Source organism: Mya arenaria, chromosome 6, assembly GCF_026914265.1.
Source record: "Mya arenaria isolate MELC-2E11 chromosome 6, ASM2691426v1".
In the NCBI taxonomy this organism is placed as follows: Eukaryota; Metazoa; Mollusca; class Bivalvia; order Myida; family Myidae; genus Mya; species Mya arenaria.
This window is the reverse complement of record NC_069127.1, coordinates 9,810,557-9,830,582: the sequence shown is the minus strand read 5'-3', so window position 1 is coordinate 9,830,582 and position 20,026 is coordinate 9,810,557. Positions and strand designations below refer to the sequence as shown.

The 20,026-nt window shown below is 35.0% G+C and overlaps 1 protein-coding gene across 1 annotated transcript in view; it reads right to left on the bottom strand.

Moving 5' to 3' along the window:
- Positions 1-438: 438 nt before the first annotated feature.
- The window catches only part of LOC128239027 (uncharacterized), a 42,121-nt gene continuing 22,533 nt past the window's right edge, over positions 439-20,026 (bottom strand). Inside the window, exons 2-3 of the mRNA XM_052955454.1 lie at positions 2,705-2,865; positions 439-2,182 (exon numbers count right to left, since the gene is read on the bottom strand). Of these exons, the coding sequence (XP_052811414.1) occupies positions 2,045-2,182; positions 2,705-2,865 (299 nt within the window). The 3' untranslated portion in view covers positions 439-2,044. The remainder of the gene's footprint in view (positions 2,183-2,704; positions 2,866-20,026) is intronic.

Below are 20,026 nucleotides of genomic sequence, written 5' to 3'. Positions count from 1 at the left end.
TTCTTTCGATTACAGGCATGCAATTTTACTATATGCAAGTTTTTCTTTGTTATTGATTTTTTTCTTGCGTGTCTAAACCTTGGTGTGTATTTAGCTACGGCTTTTTATACCGTTTTGTAGAAGAAGGAAGGCTTGACCTGACACGATTAGCTACATCTACCTCTTCATATTTATTTAATTATAGGACACCAATCGGTCTGTATTTCAATGAAAACTCGATATGCCGAAGTCATTGGGGATCACCGGAAACAATTCGAGATAATGAATATTCGACATAACCGAAATACAAAACATGTCTCCCAGAACCTAACACCGAAAAAAAGTTTGACATACCCAGAACATCGAGATAACAGAGTTGAATTTAACGAGTTTCGACTTATCTTCATTAATCCAGTGTTCACCATTGCACATTGCAGGATAACATAATTAAAGACCATGCAGGTTTCATAGTTTTATTCGAAATTAATTTAGAAATTTGCAACAAGAGTTTCATTGCGTAAAGTACACAAGGCATGTTCAATAACTGTCTTACAAGAAGCTCGAAATCCATACACAATTGCTAATGACAGATATATTCAATAACTATCACCCAATAGAAATTTATCATGAATTATTACAATACGGGGGATTCGAAACTGAACAATTGTAAGTCAATCCACACGTATCTTACACTAAGGTGAAAGGGCAGATCTTGTAAGACATGTAACGAGGTGGATCTAGTTGGACAGAAACTTATTGCAAGGTGCTAACGGGTCTCTCATGTATACGGTTGAGTTGCCATTCGACGTAGAGTTTTCTTTTATTTATATCTGAATATATGTATGGTCTTAATTAATGTTCATGTAATGACAGGAAATTGGCGTTCGTTCAAGCTCGTGTCGGTTTGGGATATCACAGTCTCTTGAATTTGAATTTTCTTAACTATATCCACGTGCACATTTATTTCTAAAATACATTACTTCTGTGGTCGTCAAAAAAATCAGACTGGGGTTTTTGTTGGTGTTTGGATTTGTACGAATATTTCTTTTTATGGACTTATGTCACAGAAATAATGACGTGTTACTTTTGATGAGACTGTCAGGAAAATGTATTGCCTTGATTGGGACGGTTGAACTAAATACAGGATTACATTGAAGTTACTTCTACGAAAAAAGATATTGCTTTGCAAATGTTTATTATCGACTTGTTTGAGGGCAGGTTCTAAAAATTTACAAAAATGTATAAAGAGCTAGAAAGAGGTAGAAAAATACCACAATTTGACAGTAAACGAATTACAGCATTTTTTTTTGTTTCAGAGTAAGATAACGATGAATTTCACTGAATGAGCACCAGAAACCATATTTGCTTTTGATGTTCACAGAGTGATATATATTGCAATATTGCATTAATAAATTAAACAATTACTTTCTTTATGCAGTGAAAATGATTATTAATTGTAATACAGTCGGGAAATCGCGCCACATTTTTTTGCCATATGCCTTTATTTGTTCGTCAGCACTTTCTGTTTTAACGCCTGCTTTTTATACCGTTTATCGGTCTCAAATGAGAGAATCAGCGAAATTATATTTCCATAAACTCATTATATCAAACGGTGAGTTTATCAGGATATAATTCCTCACCATTATTTTATAATTAACAATCGAAATTACCTTTTTTTTTTAAATTTCCCAAAAGAGTTTTATCCACCTAAAAATCATGCGCTTTTGAATTTATTAATATGAACTGAAAAACATTCATTTAATGAATGCCTAAAGTTTCAAATGATTTTTGCCGGAAGAATATTCCTCTTGAATTATTCTAAAAAACATCGTTTTTTACAGAGTTTTTATTTTATGGAAATAGTAAGATATGCGTTAATGTTTTGATACATTTTGGTTTTATATTACAGATCTCTTGATATACCTAAATAACACTCAATACAAGTAGACGCAATGAAAGAAAACAAAACATTAGACCAAAACTAAAAAACTTTGAAATCTTGAATATCACAAGGGCATGTGATTGTTTATAACAATTTGATTAATACACATTTAATGCATGGTTATCACTTTCGTTCGAGTTTATAATCTAGATATGCGGGCTGTGTGTTCTGTTGCTGGGCCAGAATTCCCCGTAGCGTATCCTGCGTTTCTCGGTTCATCCGGGATATCGTCGTCATCATCTTGTTCATGTACTGTTCTGTCTGAAAATATACGAACATTCAATACGTAATTTAATTCTGTGAATTGAATAAAACAATCGCAGACACCACTGAGAATTCTCCGAGATAACGGACATTGGATATTACCGAAAAGTAAAATATGTCTGTCTTTACCCAACACTTTCGAAAATGTTCTACATAAAATCGGGATAACAGAGTTTCGACTGAACACTGTATATTAACTACTATGTATAGCTATTTATATTATTGTTATTACGAATAAACGTGATCGTGGAATAGAAGCTACAATGAAGTGCACTGTTGTTAAACATATGATAACACTGTTTTTAACTGACCGTTCGAAATCGGTTACCAGAATATTCATTGATATACGATGTGTTCATTTTTATGTAGACCATGTTTGTTCTCATAGTACTGTTTCTAGGCTGTTGCATTTTTACTTTGATAACAATGAACAAGATCACGGTAGGCTAAGCAACAGGGTAAGTCCATGTGATGTCTTCTGCAATATTCATGACATTTAATGCGAAAATAAATACTCACTGCTGAATGAAATAAGCACATTGTAGGATCCTCATCCTCGGCATTCGGACACTGTATTCTGTGATCACAAAGGGAGAAGTATTTTATACAATGGATTCTGCCGTGCCGGTCGGGGGTGGGGCACGCTATCAATTCTGTGTCATCCTCCGACTGGCCGCATGCTGAAAATAGAACAACAGATGGGTAACATAAAGGTAGCATACACCTGCAAGATAATATAACAGAGGGTTTTGGCGGCCTAACATAGCAGATCATAGCCACGTATTACAAAGTTCATAACAATGAAAACGTACACTAGCAATCCTTGGCCGATGAGTATTTTGACAAATCGTTAACCTAGAACAATCCCTATAGAATGATTTCATAATATAGCCACCTGTAATGACGAAATGGTGTGTGTTTTTTTTTAATTTAAATTGCATATGTTTACCTTAATTAACGAATAACGAATCTTAGAGAATCTTTGATAGTGGTCGGATTAATAATAACAAAACCTGGCCATTGTTTTTACAGCCAAACATATGTGTTAAAATGTTTTGTTGCCATGGAAACTAAAGTTTTTAATATAATACATCTGCTTGACAGAGAAAATTTAAAAGGACCATAAAAAAGAAGTCGATTGAGCAAATGTGGTCGACGGACACCCAATGAACTTAAAAGGTCATTAACAACACATCGTGTTCAGATCAGCAAAATGTATTGAACATTGATGATTGAATCGTCATTTTAAAGTATTTCTCTAAGTTAAGTACAACGAACATCTAGATATATATATATATTCCACCCCATGAACACCAAGAGTAAAATTTCACGCCACTCTTGAAACAAAGCATTTGTTGCTTAATCGGTGAAATATATTACGAGCTTACACTGAAACAAACAATCATCCTCTTTGTTCATTTTGGGGACAGTAAAGTAATAGTGGACAGTGACATGCATAAACATGGTCCTTGTGTTGAAAGAGATATGTGTGTTTGAAATCGGGTTATTATGTGACTTATTTATTGAAAACATCACAATATCTCTGATAACCCTTTTGTGATACCTTAAGCAGCAGGAAAATTAATTCTTTCAAAATCGTTATCGTGAAAATAATTATCCTTATACATTAAACAGGTATACACTATAGTGAATGAGTACGTTTATACTACACAGTCACTCGGCCGTTTTGACAAATATTTTAGGGTACAAGATATTCATGGAATGAAATGCATTCACAGTCATTGTACCGTCTAAATAATTTTACAGTATGTTAAAACATTCAGACTGTTGAACACATCCAGAAATCTAGTTCAATATAACGTCCGAATTGTGCTAAATTCTCGCTGAACGCCTTATGTTATCAACGATGGAATGGTTGTAACCACTAGTTCGAGTGCAATGACGTATTGACGACGTATTGTCCATATAATTTATCGGTCTAGGGATTTGAGTACAGCTCTTGGAAGTTAATCTTCTGCGGAAAGATGTAATTCAATACAAGGATCACGTTTAAATTATCGATGTAAATCAGGTTCTACCATTTACATCTAGTCACAACTTGGAAGACTGACAAAGCGGATCATCATCAAAGCAAATACAGAAGTTGCAGAATGCTTCCTGATCGTTTAATTTACTTGTTGAGCGCCCGTTACCAAGAAATGTGCAATGGTGGATAAAACGTAATTAAAGGTATTATATAGCTCGTGTAGGGTTCAATGCTATCTTTAAGGGTGTTAAGTGTTTTATGCCTGAGTCGGTAAGATTACTTGTACACACATGAACATATATTTCGAAAATGAAGTCTTAGGACACTTGCCACTTTTTTGTATTTGCCACCTTCGTTGTAATTGCTGCTTTGTTGTCTTTCTTCGCATACAAGAAGTTTCGTTTCGCACCGCTCTATGTTTAGAAGAAACCTCTTAATCATCGCTCAATAAATAACCGCAACAGAACAGATAAAAAAAATCATATACTAGTATTCTTAAAGAGAAGTCTCGAGGTGGGACAGCTTTATGTACATACATACATACGGTAGTCTGGGTCATTAACTGCGGATATCATAAACGAATGTATCATGAACGGATTCGATTTATCAAAGACTGCACAACAAGTTAGATATAGACAAATCCACCTCAAGGGATATGTTATCATATGCCGTCTACCACATATGTATGTTAATTTTACCACAGACTGCGAAACGAATTCAATTAAATTGGGTTATCCGCTCTGTCCACGGCGGCTATCATCGATCGCATGGATAAACAAAGGTGAAATCGTGATAAAGTTTGTCTTATGTTTGCAATATTTAAGCAATAACAATTAACCACAACATTTACTGCTGAAAACATGATTAAGTCACTTTCAAAGACAAATGAGACGTTTTGAAAGACTTTCACTTTAACAGTAAATGAACATGACTTTAGCAGCTAACACGTTCTTGCGATGATAAACCCGAGAACATTTAGATGATATGATATTCTTGGTTCACCATCATCGGCATTACATGAAAGGATCATGACCCATGATTTTAAAGAGATCAATTGCCAGAGGAGTTTTCGAAAAATGATTCTTCTGCTGTGCCTACCAGTAAATGGGAGGGTGAGAGTGGTCTAGTGGTAAAGGTGTCCGCCTCTCACCCAAGAGGCTGTGGGTTCGATCCCCACCAGGGGTACTTTCTCATAGCCTCTCAAAAAGGACACAGTACTGGTTTCTGCCCAGGAAACGGACTCGAGAGTGATTCTATAAGCTATCAGCTTTCGTCACAATCGAGCTTAAATAAATTAGTATAAACCTAAATGGCCTATTAAATGGGCCATGGAAAATTCACAAATATTCATTTACCCTAAAAATAACTATCAACCTCACACTAGTTTTGTGAACGGATCATATAATGTCCCGGACGGGTGTATTACATTCAACCCAATTCACAATCATTGGGTACTCAACATACATTTATTTAATTAACATTGAAAATTGGTGTGGAATAAGGAAGAATGGGTATGGACTAAGGTAAAATGGGTGTTTTTAAGGTAAAATGGGTGCGGACTAAGGTGAAATGGGTGAAGACTAAGGTGGAATGGGTGTGGAGTAAGGTGATATGGGTGTGGACTAAGGTAAAATGGGTGTGGACTAAGGTGTAATGGGTGTGGAGTAAGGTGGAATGGGTGTGGACTAAGGTAAAATGGGTGTGGACTAAGGTAAAATGGGTGTGGAGTAAGGTGGAATGGGTGTGGACTAAGGTAAAATGGGTGTGGACTAAGGTAAAATAGCCTCGTCTAAGGAAAAATGAGCGTGGACTTAGGTAAACTAGGTGTTGCCGAAGGTGAAATAGGTGTGGACTGAGGTAAAATGGGTGTGGACAATGGATGCGTACTGAGGTAAAATGGGTGTTTTTAAGGTAAAATGGGTGTTTTTAAGGTGAAATGGGTGCGAACTAAGGTGAAATGGGTGAAGACTAAGGTGGAATGGGTGTGGAGTAAGGTGGAATGGGTGTGGAGTAAGGTGGAATGGGTGTGGACTAAGGTAAAATGGGTGTGGACTTAGGTAAAATAGCCTCGACTAAGGAAAAATGAGCGTGGACTTAGGTAAACTAGGTGTTGCCGAAGGTGAAATAGGTGTGGACTGAGGTAAAATGGGTGTGGACAATGGATGCGGACTGAGGTAAAATGGGTGTGGACAATGGGTGTAGACTAAGGTAAAATGGGTGAGGACAATGGGTGTGGACTAAGGTAAAATGGGTGTGGACAGTGGATGTGGACTAAGGTAATATGGGTGTGGACAATGGGTGTAGACTAAGGTAAAATGGGTGTGGACAATGGGTTTAGACTAAGGTAAAATGGGTGAGGACAATGGGTGTAGACTAAGGTAAAATGGGTGTGGACAATGGGTGTATACTAAGGTAAAATGGGTGTGGACAATGGGTGTAGACTAAGGTAAAATGGGTGTGAACAATGGATGTAGACTAAGGTAAAATTGGTGAGGACAATGGGTGTGGACTAAGGTAAAATGGGTGTGGACAATGGATGTATACTAAGGTAAAATGGGTGTGGACAATGGGTGTAGACTAAGGTGAAATGAAAGTGGAAAATGGGTGTGGACTAAGGTAAAATGGGTGTGGACAATGGGTGTAGACTAAGGTGAAATGAAAGTGGACAATGGGTGTGGACTAAGGTAAAATGAGTGTGGACAATGGGTGTGGACTTAGGTAAAATGAGTGTGGACAATGGGTGTAGACTAAGGTGAAATGAAAGTGGACAATGGGTGTAGACTAAGGTAAAATGGGTGTGGACAATGGGTGTGGACTAAGGTAAAATGAGTGTGGACAATGGGTGTGGACTTAGGTAAAATGAGTGTGGACAATGGGTGTTGACTAAGGTAAAATGGGTGTGGACAATGGGTGTATACTAAGGTAAAATGACAGTGGACAATGGGTGTAGACTAAGGTAAAATGGGTGTGGACAATGGGTGTGGACTAAGGTAAAATGGGTGTGGACAATGGGTGTAGACTAAGGTAAAATGGGTGTGGACAATGGGTGTAGACTAAGGTAAAATGGGTGTGGACAATGGATGTAGACTAAGGTAAAATGGGTGTGGACAATGGGTGTGGACTAAGGTAAAATGGGAGTGGACAATGGGTGTAGACTAAGGTAAAATGGGTGTGGACAATGGGTGTAGACTAAGGTAAAATGGGTGTGGACAATGGATGTGGACTAAGGTAAAATTGGTGTGGACAATGGGTGTGGACAATGAGTGTGGACAATGGTTGTGGACAATGGGTGTGGACTAAGGTAAAATGGGAGTTGAGTAATGACAAAATGGGTGTGAACCAAGGTAACGTGGTTGTGGCCTAAAGTAAAATGGGTGTGGACTAAGGATTTTAATATATATCAAGAACAACACGTATATCAACCGAAGATGTTGTCTACACAAGACATAAACCAATATTTTTTAAAAATGTCAAAAGGGCATACCTCTTGATTATGAGAAATGAGGCGTTTTAACCACGATCGAACTTGATCGAGACATTATTCCCACAAACAAGGTCACCAAGTTTCATCGTGATCTGATAAGAAAATACTGAAGTCATCGTCTGCACAAGACATAAACCTATCATGTTTTACGTAATAGGGGCATATATCTCTGGAGTTCATGAGGCAATTTGACCAACCACCAAGTTCCACCAGTGATAAAAAAAATACGTCTGAACTCGTATTAAAACAAAATATAGATTTGATGATTATAATATTGAACTTGTTGTGTGTGTTTAGTTTTCTTTAAAATTTAACCTGCAATTTATGCACTGTTAACCACGATGTAAGAGGTTATTATTTTCACTATATCTTTCAATGTTCATTTCTCAACTCAGATCGAAGAAAAATATATCTATGCTTATACACTTTGTTATTATAATAATCTTTCCACGTCAAAATTTGATCAGCGTATGAACAGTACCAATAAATCAACTATGTAAGGATTATCTTTTTTTCTGCAAAAACTGTCTTCTTTCGATATATATGTCATGCCTTTGTTGCTTACTTTACATTATACAATTTTGAAATGTTTCATTTTCCATCTTTAAAATTCGTCTTGTATATACCATTTATCTTACCCATTATCATTATTATGTTATTTGTCATGTTTACATGTTTTAAATGTTGTATTGTTTATTGCACTGTTTTGTCAGAGGCGAAACATGAGTCTTCACTTATGATAAATCGTTTAATCTTAACACTATTAGTTCCCTTGTTATTGTTTCGTCATTTTTAGCATATTAACTGTTATAACACCTTTTAGCTACTTAACCTAATGATAGTAACTGATTTCCAGGAGTCAATCGTTCTTGAAGACTCACTCCACTCTTTATTTTCAGTACCAACCCGATATGGTGTGGGTACGAGGATGGAAGCGAGCTAGTGGACGATGGATGTTGCGATCACAGGACCTATAAGAGTTATCTCTGTATAACAAACAAAAGATTCGAAAAACGAAATCCCCAGATTGGAACTCCTTCATTCAACTGCGGTAGTCTGTTTTATAGACTGCTGATGTCATAAATGAATGTATTGTGCACGGCTTCAATGTACCAAATACATCGCAACCGGTTAGAATCAGGCAAACACTTGTCAGGGGATTGGTCATCATATGCCGTCGGCCACATATATATGTTAATTTCATCAAATACTGCAAAACTAATTTAATATACGTGGGTGAACCGCTCTGTCCAGGGCGGCTATCGTCGTTCTCTATAAGATGTATTTTATCATATTTTTAATACAGGACTGTCGTCTCATGAGAAATTATGAAATGACGGGAACGTATGCCGTAGATGTATGTTGAGTCAAAGTGTCAAGTGATCAGAACCAGAATCGGTGAATTACCATGATTGCGATACGAATGAGTCACGAGTTTAATGTAAGATTTTTTCTTCAGTGATAGATCCGTGTCAGTCTCTCATTAAGTATTGATGAAAAGACTTAATCTAAGACCAAAAAGTTACAAATGTATTAATTCATTCATGTATATCAAACATATTAAAACTGTGTTGTTTTTTCTGCACATATTGATAGGATATGACTGTGCTAAGATATTTATGATCATTAATTCATGATATTTGTGCTTTATTCGAAGTTAATTGGGTATACTATATAAGTATTATATATATATATCTTAATTTATTCTTCTCTATGATTTTTTAGTTATTAAAACTTATTTCTGTTGTATGATTATTATTAGTTATTTATTGCTCTTCATAATATAAGGAATATTTTTCAGGATATAAAGAATGTCTTTCTCTCCCTTCTTTCGTGAGTCCGCTTTGCTATACTTGGGAAAGGCCATTAGAGTAATGTTTGATCCTAAATTTAGAGTTCGTTTTGATTGCACTTTCCGCATTCATGTCTGTTCATTTAAACAAATACACTTAATGATACAGAAGATTTATTTCAATTGAAAATTTGTTTAATAAAAATCTGTATATGGCAATATAAAATGTATTTGTTTTTAATTATGAATCCAGACTCGTGTCAATTGGGTTTAGTAGTTATGCATCATAGCAACCATTCTATGACACCGGAACTTCTAATTCAAATCTCCATCAGTGATTGTACACTAAGTGTTAAAAGGAAATCGAAACGCATTAAATAATATAATCGCTTTTTCCTTTATTGAAAATAACGGAAATATATTTCGAACAGTTTGCGTCACAGCAATCCTAGAATGATGAATCAGTCTTTCAGAGAAGTGTCGGTAGAAGATATAGTTTGGTTTTTTAACTTCAATTAATCGTTGAGTACAGTAATAACCGACAAGGACCAAATATACTTTAGTCACTGTACAAGATTCAATGCCACAATTGCGAAATGATTTGCTCTTCGTAATTATTATGTTTATATTGTAATATAACGATTTTCGCGGGATTAATTAGAATGTTTATTAGTTAGCGCTATATAAAGTATTTTATTTCATTTTATCGTAATCACCCCAGCGCTCATTCGTGACTTCCGGGATTGCATGACAACACTCATTATGTTAAGGATGTGATTCTCTGAATAACCACATAAAACGAATATTAGACCGCAGAAACGTTTTATACGGCAGAAAAGCATCTGATACAAGAATGCATTTTTGACAAATTAACAATCAAAGATTAGGTGTTCTGGTTTGAAGGGACTCACCTTTATAGGGTCAGACATCGAACCAATTAATTGGATATGAAACGCAAACAGTATGCTTGTGACAATGATAAAACATCACCACATATTCTTAAAATCGCTCTCTTTTTTAAAACTTAAACTGAATTATGTTTTGGGTTTACAACAGGTAAGTAAAGGAAATCATAATGAACAAATTGAAAAAAATAACAGTCTTGTCACCATAAAATCAGTGAACGTGTCTTTTTAAAGGCGATTGGGATAACGAATTCTTAAACAGTATATTTATTGTAACATTTGGGTATATAAGTATACAATATGTTACTCCAAAGTTATTGTGTTGCTATTTGTGATGCTCATACCGATTTAATAATATTAAATTCACGACTATAATCCTGTTTGAAACGGGTCCCTGACAATCACTCTAATCGAAAGTATTAATGGAAACTACAGGGATGATTCCAACAGTCGAACATTTAACGAAAGGCTGAGTTAGAGGTACTAGAATCAACTCCCAAAAGTACAATGTACTAGATCAACAGCGCCACAAGATTAAATACACAGATAAGATGGATGAATCCCAACATCGTACAAATACCCGTTAAATAACAGCCCGTCGAATAAATTAAGTGGATTCATTTCAAATTTGTTGATATAGCATCGGCTTTTTTAGTAAGGAACTATATTTTTGACACTTCAAGCTGAGGAACATAATTTGTTTATATGACATCGAATGAAATGAATGGCTGAAGAAACGCATTATTTGATGCTAACGTGCCTTGATTAAATAAATCCATCTACTCGAAGACACTGAAAGTATTTGCAAGCAAATAAACCTTTCCCATCCATCACCGTATACATGTTAATAATGTATTTGTTGATGCCTACCTAATGTCTGATATGAGTTTTTGCGTGCTAGCATTTAGATTGTAGAATAAGATAAGAAAGTGGCAATAAAGTACATAAACTATATGCACAGAACTCGTTTTTGTTGACATGCCTCGTAATACGTGCAATATATATAATATGTGCATGTTGCATGAAATTAAAGTGCTGAAAGAAAATGGAAATTTAAGACAAAATCGAATGAAATACTTCATCGCCAAGCTAAGTGCTTTTCATTTTTCTAAGATTCGCATGATAAACTTGATCTATATTCAACACTGGAGTAGCATTCCTTATATCATTGAATTTTTTACATTTATTTCGTTAACTGTAGTATATAATAGTTTTTCTGTGCATATCTGGCATATTCTAAAACAAAAACACGTTGAATTGCAATTTCAAAGCCAATAGAATTTTCATTAAACTCTCAACACTAGAAATATTTTAGAGAAACAATTTAATTACAAATGTCAGATAACTTTTTTGAAATCATTTATTTAATGCATATTTGTATTTAAAGTGCACGTAATCGATAAGTTTGTGTTTGGTGTTTAACATTCGAAGCCAAGAATATTGCTGAAAAATTTACAAGTTAAAAAACGATTTTTTAAAGGTCAGCTTTTAAGATAATTTTAGAAAAATGATTTTGTAAAAAGCTGGTGAAATGTTTGCATTGTTTACAAAAAATGTCAGAGTTAGAGTTTGTAGAGCCTTATGAAAACCTTTGGAGATTTTCAGGTATGTTGGTGGTTTCATAGTAAAACAGTTTAAGTTTAGTCCCTCCATATAATACATTTGAAAGCAACACGCATGAGTTATATAAAGTGGTGCATATATAAACATGTAGAACACAACTTATGTTACATTCAACTTCAAAGCATCTGTATACACAATACTGTTTTGAAAGTTCCACTTAGGATTAAATAGTTAGGAAAAAATGCGTATATGATAGAGTCTCAGATACTGTCTGATTAAATCCCGAGGTCCAAACGATGTTTTATTAAGAGAAATGTATGAGAAATACCAACGAAGTCCCTAACTCGACCACTGACTCAATTTATGCCAATGATAAGCGTGGAGCATAGCGCTTTGCAAACGGTATATGCCTGAATCTTTTTTTGAGAAATGGCTTGAAAAATGATGAACATTTTCAAATGAAATTTCACATGAAGCAAATTAAGCCCCTGTTTTTAAAATAAATGCAAACATTTTCGAATGAAAAATTATCAATGCAGTTTTCTGAAAATTCGTCAATTTAATGTCTCATTATTAATCAACTATTACGTATTTGACGAGATACGGGGAGAATCGCGGTACCAATACCAGACAACTGAAAACAATATATGCAAACAATCGTTCAATATCGACCAAACTCGGCCAATATCTACAAAACTCGGCTAATATGAGTTTCCTCCGTTTTGATTGGCTACAAACTCGCCTAATATAGGATTTGGGAAATGGACAATTTTCATTGGCTGTCGAAACTCGCTCGAGAAATATGCTAGAAATTATTTTAAAAGGTAGCCATTTTGTTTTCCATTTTCTGATTGTTTTGAAAAGTGTGTGCTTCGTATAAACCTATTTGAAATACTTGAACCTATTAAATACTTGAACTACGTTGTACGGTTTGATATTACAGTTGTATTTAACCCGTTGGTGGATTTTACGACTATTATGATTTTGTACACCGACAAAATGGACGACGAAGGTGAAACATTTGACGTTTTGGCAAACGATTTACGAAATTAAGACGAAAAGACATGCTTCCTTGAATTGTACAATGCTTTATTCATAAGAATGTGCAATGTCACTTGAAGGATGCGCGCTTATAGTACATAATACTTTCGGTTTTGTGGCATGTTTGAATTTGCGATTAATGTATTGGAGTGGGAGTTAACAAATGTCAAATTGGTTAAAAGAAGTCATTTAGATAGAGATACAAACAAAGTTAACATTACTAAGACTAACCTGGGTCTTAATGTGTTGACTGTTTACAACAGGTACCTTAAAACATAAAACATCGTGAAAATCATCACCACCTCCATTCGAAGTCTATACTTGGCAGTTAATATTTTTTTCTTTCATAACAAGCCATGTTCTTTTTTCTATTCGTTAAAAAATATTACAAAGTCTGAAGGTTACTAGAGATAGGACAGGGTTTTCCTTCAAACGCATACTGAATAATTTTCGTAAAAAGAAACTTATACATAATAGATTAAAGGTTTTATTAATTATGAGTCACCTTATACCAAATCCTAAAATGCGATTCTTTATCATAATACTTATAGAAAATCGACCAAAGTTACCATAAACAAAGCATGGCGGTGTTTTCACCCGAGTTTGTTACACAACAATGCCTTTTGTCTTTAATTCACACAGTGTCCAACTAGGATTACGTTTGTATTTATAGTTTGTTTTGCATTCAAATGATATCAAACTAACATATCTAATGTATTGATAATACATTGGGAGCTACAGGGACAAACCCATCCGACAAAATCCTAACTGGGAGCTTTTTTAAATCTTTCAATGAGAGACAACGAAATACCTAAAACCTACAAACTTTAATTATTAAAGGTGAATCTATATATAAATATATATATATAAATATTTAATTTCAGTGAAAGGAATTTTGCTATTTTACTATAGTCCATTATACGGAAAAATCATTAAGATATTCAAATTCTAAAAACGTTATGGAAATTTAAATTAATGTAACGGTATTATAAAAGTACGTCTAATATGGTTATTTTATTTAATGTGGTATTCGTATGAAATGAAAACACTTATACATAAACTGTTAAATGTCCTACTTGTTTACCTAGGAAATAACAAAAAAATAGTCTGAAGTTAATGCTACTTTAAGTTATAAAAGTTCCTTTTTTACAAAATTAATCAGATTTTCTCGTTTACACCAGATTTAAAATTAAATTAAAGAAGATCAATTTGTTCTTTATGGTTGTTTTTAAATCTAATAAGTGTACATTTTCTTATGTGTTAGTATGCTTAACTTGAAGACCTATTCAATATATTAAAAAATAAGGTCATATAACACCCATAACGTACAGAATAATTTTAAGATCAAGTTTACTGAACTTTTCAGATTCGTTATAAAACAATAATACACATGTTACTATAAATAGTAACATTTTACTATAGAAATTCGTTCCCGCAATAATGATTATCGTCTCCGCCTGTGAGATTATCACGGCACTTTAGGGCGATTATGGCATAATTGCCTGACGAAGACGAAAACGTGCACACTGACGTCATTTTCACGAAAATAAAAATGGCCGGCGCATACTTGGTAGGCAAACATTTCAACATTATTAAAAGCTTTAAAGGGATTAAAATGGAACTATTGGTGCAATAATAGTGAAACTAGTTTTACCAATAATGACACATTCCGTGTTTCGGTAACGAGTACTACCCGAAACCGTACCGGATGTTTACATTCCATAAAGGTCATATAGTAGTGAGACAAGGAAATGTTTTGTTGAAACGTTTTGTTTTACTTTATTCGCTGAGAAATGCTAATTATTCCAGCGACATGGCTAGGGTCATTCAAGCTGAGATTCTTATAAAAATGCTCCTAGGCTGGATCGACCCTAGCTGTGCTCACCTATTGAAATGAACATCACAATCACTGATTGAATCAGCCGATGTAAAACAGGAAATATTCGAAGAATGGAAAAATTGCAGGCTTATTCTAAAAACACGTACCAAAAGGTTTGCTATTTTGATTTCCAGTCACTCACAGCTAAAGCCATTCAAAACATATCCCTCATTATTCCACAAAATCACGTTTTTAAATCCATTTGAAATCATTGACAAAAGACAAAACATATATGTACTATACAGGATAATACATGGTTCACCATGGTTTTTGGTTGATAATTGCCTCAGTGTAAATAATTGCCCTCGGGGCAATTATTCCTTCCACTGGGGCAATTATCAACCAAAAGCCATGGTCAACCATGTATTATTCTATAAATAATAGATAGGGTATATTTTAGTAGGTTTTTCTGGTGACCGGAATCACGTCAAGTTCGGTGTGTTAACAGGTATACGTCGAGACCGCATATCTACGCCGCGTATGGAGCCCAACATGCAGTCTTTAACCAGATCTAGATTGAGAGTTAATTTACTTAAAACACTTCGACAAACCATTTTAAAAAACGGCAGTAAGACGAAGCACTGTCCAAACAGTATTTTGGAAACAGGTTTGTCAAAGTATTTCAGGAAACTAATCACTTAATCAAACTCTGGTAATAAAAAGGCGGGACTCTTGAAGCGGCATTAAGCCCTTTGTTTGATTTTAAATTGTAAAGAAAAGAAACTTTATCTTTGTTTCAAATCTTTATTCGAAGCAAAATGTTGCCTCCCAAGGAAGCATATATTTATGACGTATTTATCACGTGGAATACACACACTGTTTATGACGTATTGATCACGTGGAATACACACACTGGGCTATGACACAATTTCAACGACGTCTTTTCCGAAATCTGGCCATGCCACTCTTCTCGAAAAAAACAGCTTATGGTGCACACTCGGTGTAATTTATTGCGATCTTGCATCGAAACAACAATTATCCTTTATATTTTAATATGATTCCATTTGCTCATCCTTTTCTGAACAATGTTGTTCCAGTTAATATACTTTAATCCATGTCCTGCAATAGGAGGCACATACGATATTGAATTAAATACATTTTGAATGCTGTTATTTATTCATGTTACTATGTGACGGTGCGGTAATGTCCTGGTTTGGTATTATATTTATTTATAAAGATATGTATTCCGATGACTATGTGTAGTTTTGCTTGGCAATGCCTTGTTTTGTGACGTTGAGTGACTCTCATTTTTTGTATGCTGGACCAAAACCTCTAAACAGTTTGTTAAATGTTCACCTACTCAGTTTATCCCTGTAATTTTCTTTGTATGTTTGGAATTTCATAGATGAACTTCAACTCCAAGACAAGCCCATGTATTCAATAAATAAAAGACATTGCAAGATGAATCGTTTTCTCGCTGCAATTCCCTTGTTGAATCAAACCTGCGAACACGGAAACAAATGGGAAAGTTAATTGGTGATTATGTTCCACCACCGCAGATACTGTCAGACACCAATACTCGTACTTTACCACTGCCGCCTGACAGACTTCCTCACGTTTATACCATTAATCAGGCAAGCAATAATAAACCATGACAAAATATAGAACACATCCTCTCAGTATGGCTGTAATGGGTTTTTATTACCTATCAAAATCACTGACATCAAGCCAGTCGTAGCTGTTAATTGCCTATCAGATAGCCACTTAATGCGTAAAGCCGAGTGTTGATAGCTCTGTGATATTAAAAACGGTCGACCTGTCTCTCGTAAAGGCAGTTCCAGGGAATAGTATACTCAATAACTGGTTTTTGTCCATGTCATTGTACCAGGGAACGCCATATATTTAAATGACAAAAAATGTACATTATTTTACTTCGTCCGTTTTATGTTATATAAGCACACGTTCTAACAATTTGATTATATGTAGAAGTATCTACGTGTTTCTTTAATTCCAACTCATAGATTTGATCATTGTATAAAATAAAAAATCAACACGAACAAGATCAAAATATCCCACAGACACAATCCCATTCCGATCGTGTTCCGAGAGATGTTGCCTTGTGCGTTATAAACGATTATTTCTACGTGTCTTTTCACAACTCTTGAATGACAATCATAAACGCTTCTATGGAATTTCAAATGGCACTAGAAATATTCGCAAAGTAGAAGAGACATTTAGATGATATCAAGCAAAATTTATTACTGCTTGAACTTTGAGTTTGTGCTTTATTTCTAGCATAAATATACTGTATTGTAATTATAGTTGATAGGGTTGGTCTTGTTATTCCCTTTGGGTATGGTACAGTTTACCATGTTTCTGTTCATATCATACGTCACGTTTTGTTAAAGTAACTATGGAGAACAGCAGAGCGTGTAGCTGACCAAGGTGACTCGATTTCGACGGATATTTTAATGCTTCGGTGCTATTTTTTTGCATCCGACTGAATGCTGCCCAAGAATGAATTGACAGAATTCATCACATGCTAAATTGTCAACAATGTGTTTTCATTACAGTATATTATAGATCAAGGAGGCCTACACAGCTATTAACACATCATAATAGTTATATAGTTCGGTCGTACAGGAGCTGTTGTATTTATTGGCCTTACATGTGAACGTACATACATCACTTGGTCGCAAACGTACTAGTTACTACAGCCGGGAACAAATGTATACACTCACGAATCAACATGATATCTATATAGCAAAACGATTCTATACGGTAACAAGCGTCTTCAACACTCGTGTAATTAATACCCATTTTCTAGATTTTTTTACAAGGTATACGTTCAATCAAAACGAAATACCCTGATTGTCTAAATGATTGCCCATGATCATACTTATGATATAAAAGCAATTTAAACTAGAAGAAACGCACACACACACACACACACACACACGCACACACACACACACACACACACACACACACACCAAAACTAAACTTTACGCCAACAGGGCAAGTAAGTTTGTGACAATATATTAAAGATAAAAATGTTTACTATTGTCTAATGTAAACATTCCTGTGAAACTGATTTTTGATATTTTATTATTCTTTTTGCATCTTATTCAAATGAAATGTATCCGAAGAAACGGGCCTGGCTTTGTAAATAACACAATGGAAATCTTCGTTGATGTCATCTATGTACATACCACACAAAAACAGGACGTAATCATGAACAAACCACGATATGGCGTTCGAAATGCCATGGAAACTCTATGTCAATACCAAACAGCCATATCTTGTAAACACAAATGTTGAGCTGGGTCAATTAATTACAAGTAAATTATATGAACTGTTTCAATATCAATTGTACTTAAAGTTATAAAAAAATACATAAATAACATTGTTTCGAGTCTGTTTGTCTTTCAAACCCGTCTCTGATGATGACGCTGAATTCACTAAGAATTTCTATTCTATTATTGACATTAAAGGACGACACACAGTTACAACTGCAATAAGACACAGAGAATAAGGAAGGAGAATTGCAACTTAATAGAAAAGAGAGACAATTACAGATTGAGGAACGGGAAAAAGAAATGGCCATTCGTATGGAAATATATTGTATTTAAGTGGTATTTATGTTGCTGGCATTCCTTCTGCTACAGAATAAGATTGTAATAAAAGATTCAATACTTCGAATTGATATATCTGGCGAACTTTGAGTATACGGGAACGCATTATGTAATGTCATTTAATAATTTATTGCCTCAATATATTTTTGGTATACACAATAAGTACCGGCTGGAAAGCCGACACCAGGAACGCCGCCCTCTTTTGTAATAACCTTTTCTCGCTATTTTTTTCAAGACATAAATAATTCAGTATCAATATGCCTATATAATGTCAAGTGATATTTTTAAAGCAATTCAGAGGGTAAAAATATCAGCAACAACCTCTCCAAGATCAGATTGAAGACATTCATTTGCATTAATCAATTAAATAATTGCATTTGGCTGTAAACATGATATTAAACATGTCACATTTCCTGGGAAGAAGCCTTTGCTTGAAAATGGAATTGTTTTAGAAGGGAAATGTTGTTGAATTCGGATTTGAAATGATTCCCCAAGGAGCATCTAGTGTCAAATATAACGGGCTGGAAGGAATCGCGGACTTTTAGATGCATTGCCGAGCAACCGCTCACCAAAAACAATTGAATGAGACATCCCTCATACTGCGAATTAACACAACATTCGTCCTAAATCAACTCCAAATGTGTGCCCACCTACACAGCTGACAAAAAGTGTGAAATCTTTTCCCGCTTAGAAATCCCATATGTTGAAATATCGCTAAAATAATTTGATTGCATTCCAACGGTAATTTCAAAAGTGCATTTAATATCGTAAGGAAATGTTAAAGGGGCATTATCTAAAACACACAAGAGTGATTTGCGACTATTGATCACCCTGTTAGAAAAAAATGAATTAAAATCGGTATTTGGAGTCCACACCCAGTATGCAAAAAAATGAAATTGTTATTTGGATTACATAACTATTTTTCCGAGGAAATATAAATATACTTAGAGTTGAGTACTGTTAAATCCCGCTTATTGCAGTGTTTGCCGTTGAATGACAAAGCAGAGCGGTTCCGGTTAAGAGTTCTTTTCCTCCCCCGCCTTAACAGTTAAGGAAGCCAGCGTGGCAACCACCTCAAACCGGAAATGAACACAATCACTGAACAAACGCGCCTGATACCTCTCATTGTAACAAGTAGGTGGGAGGCACGCTTCTACATTAATCACACATAATCAATTTGGTTCTAACAAGCGCGCGAGAAAACGTCACTTGTTTGTATACAAATTAGCCGCTGAGAGGAGTTTAGAAGCTATATAAGTCCATGTTGTCACTTGCTTTAGAATGGCTGTTGGTGCCGTGAGGAACTGCTATCTCGAGCGCTGAACATCATTAACAGCTCTCGTGGTTATATTCCAGGAGAGAATAGCAACACGCTGGTTAATTTGCACGTTAACTTTGTGTTCGTTAATAGGGCGATTGCATGATGAAGCCTTCCAGTATTCCATGTAAGGCTATGTTTTCATGAAAATGTATATGAACATTGCAGTTAAGTAAAGTTAATGTGGTTGCTAGGTATGATTTTCAGGTTTCAAACGGTTAAATTTAGAATAGTGAACATAAAGTTTGTGCTTTAAATCAATGCACCAAGCGTGGATAAACTAGGCTAATATAGACC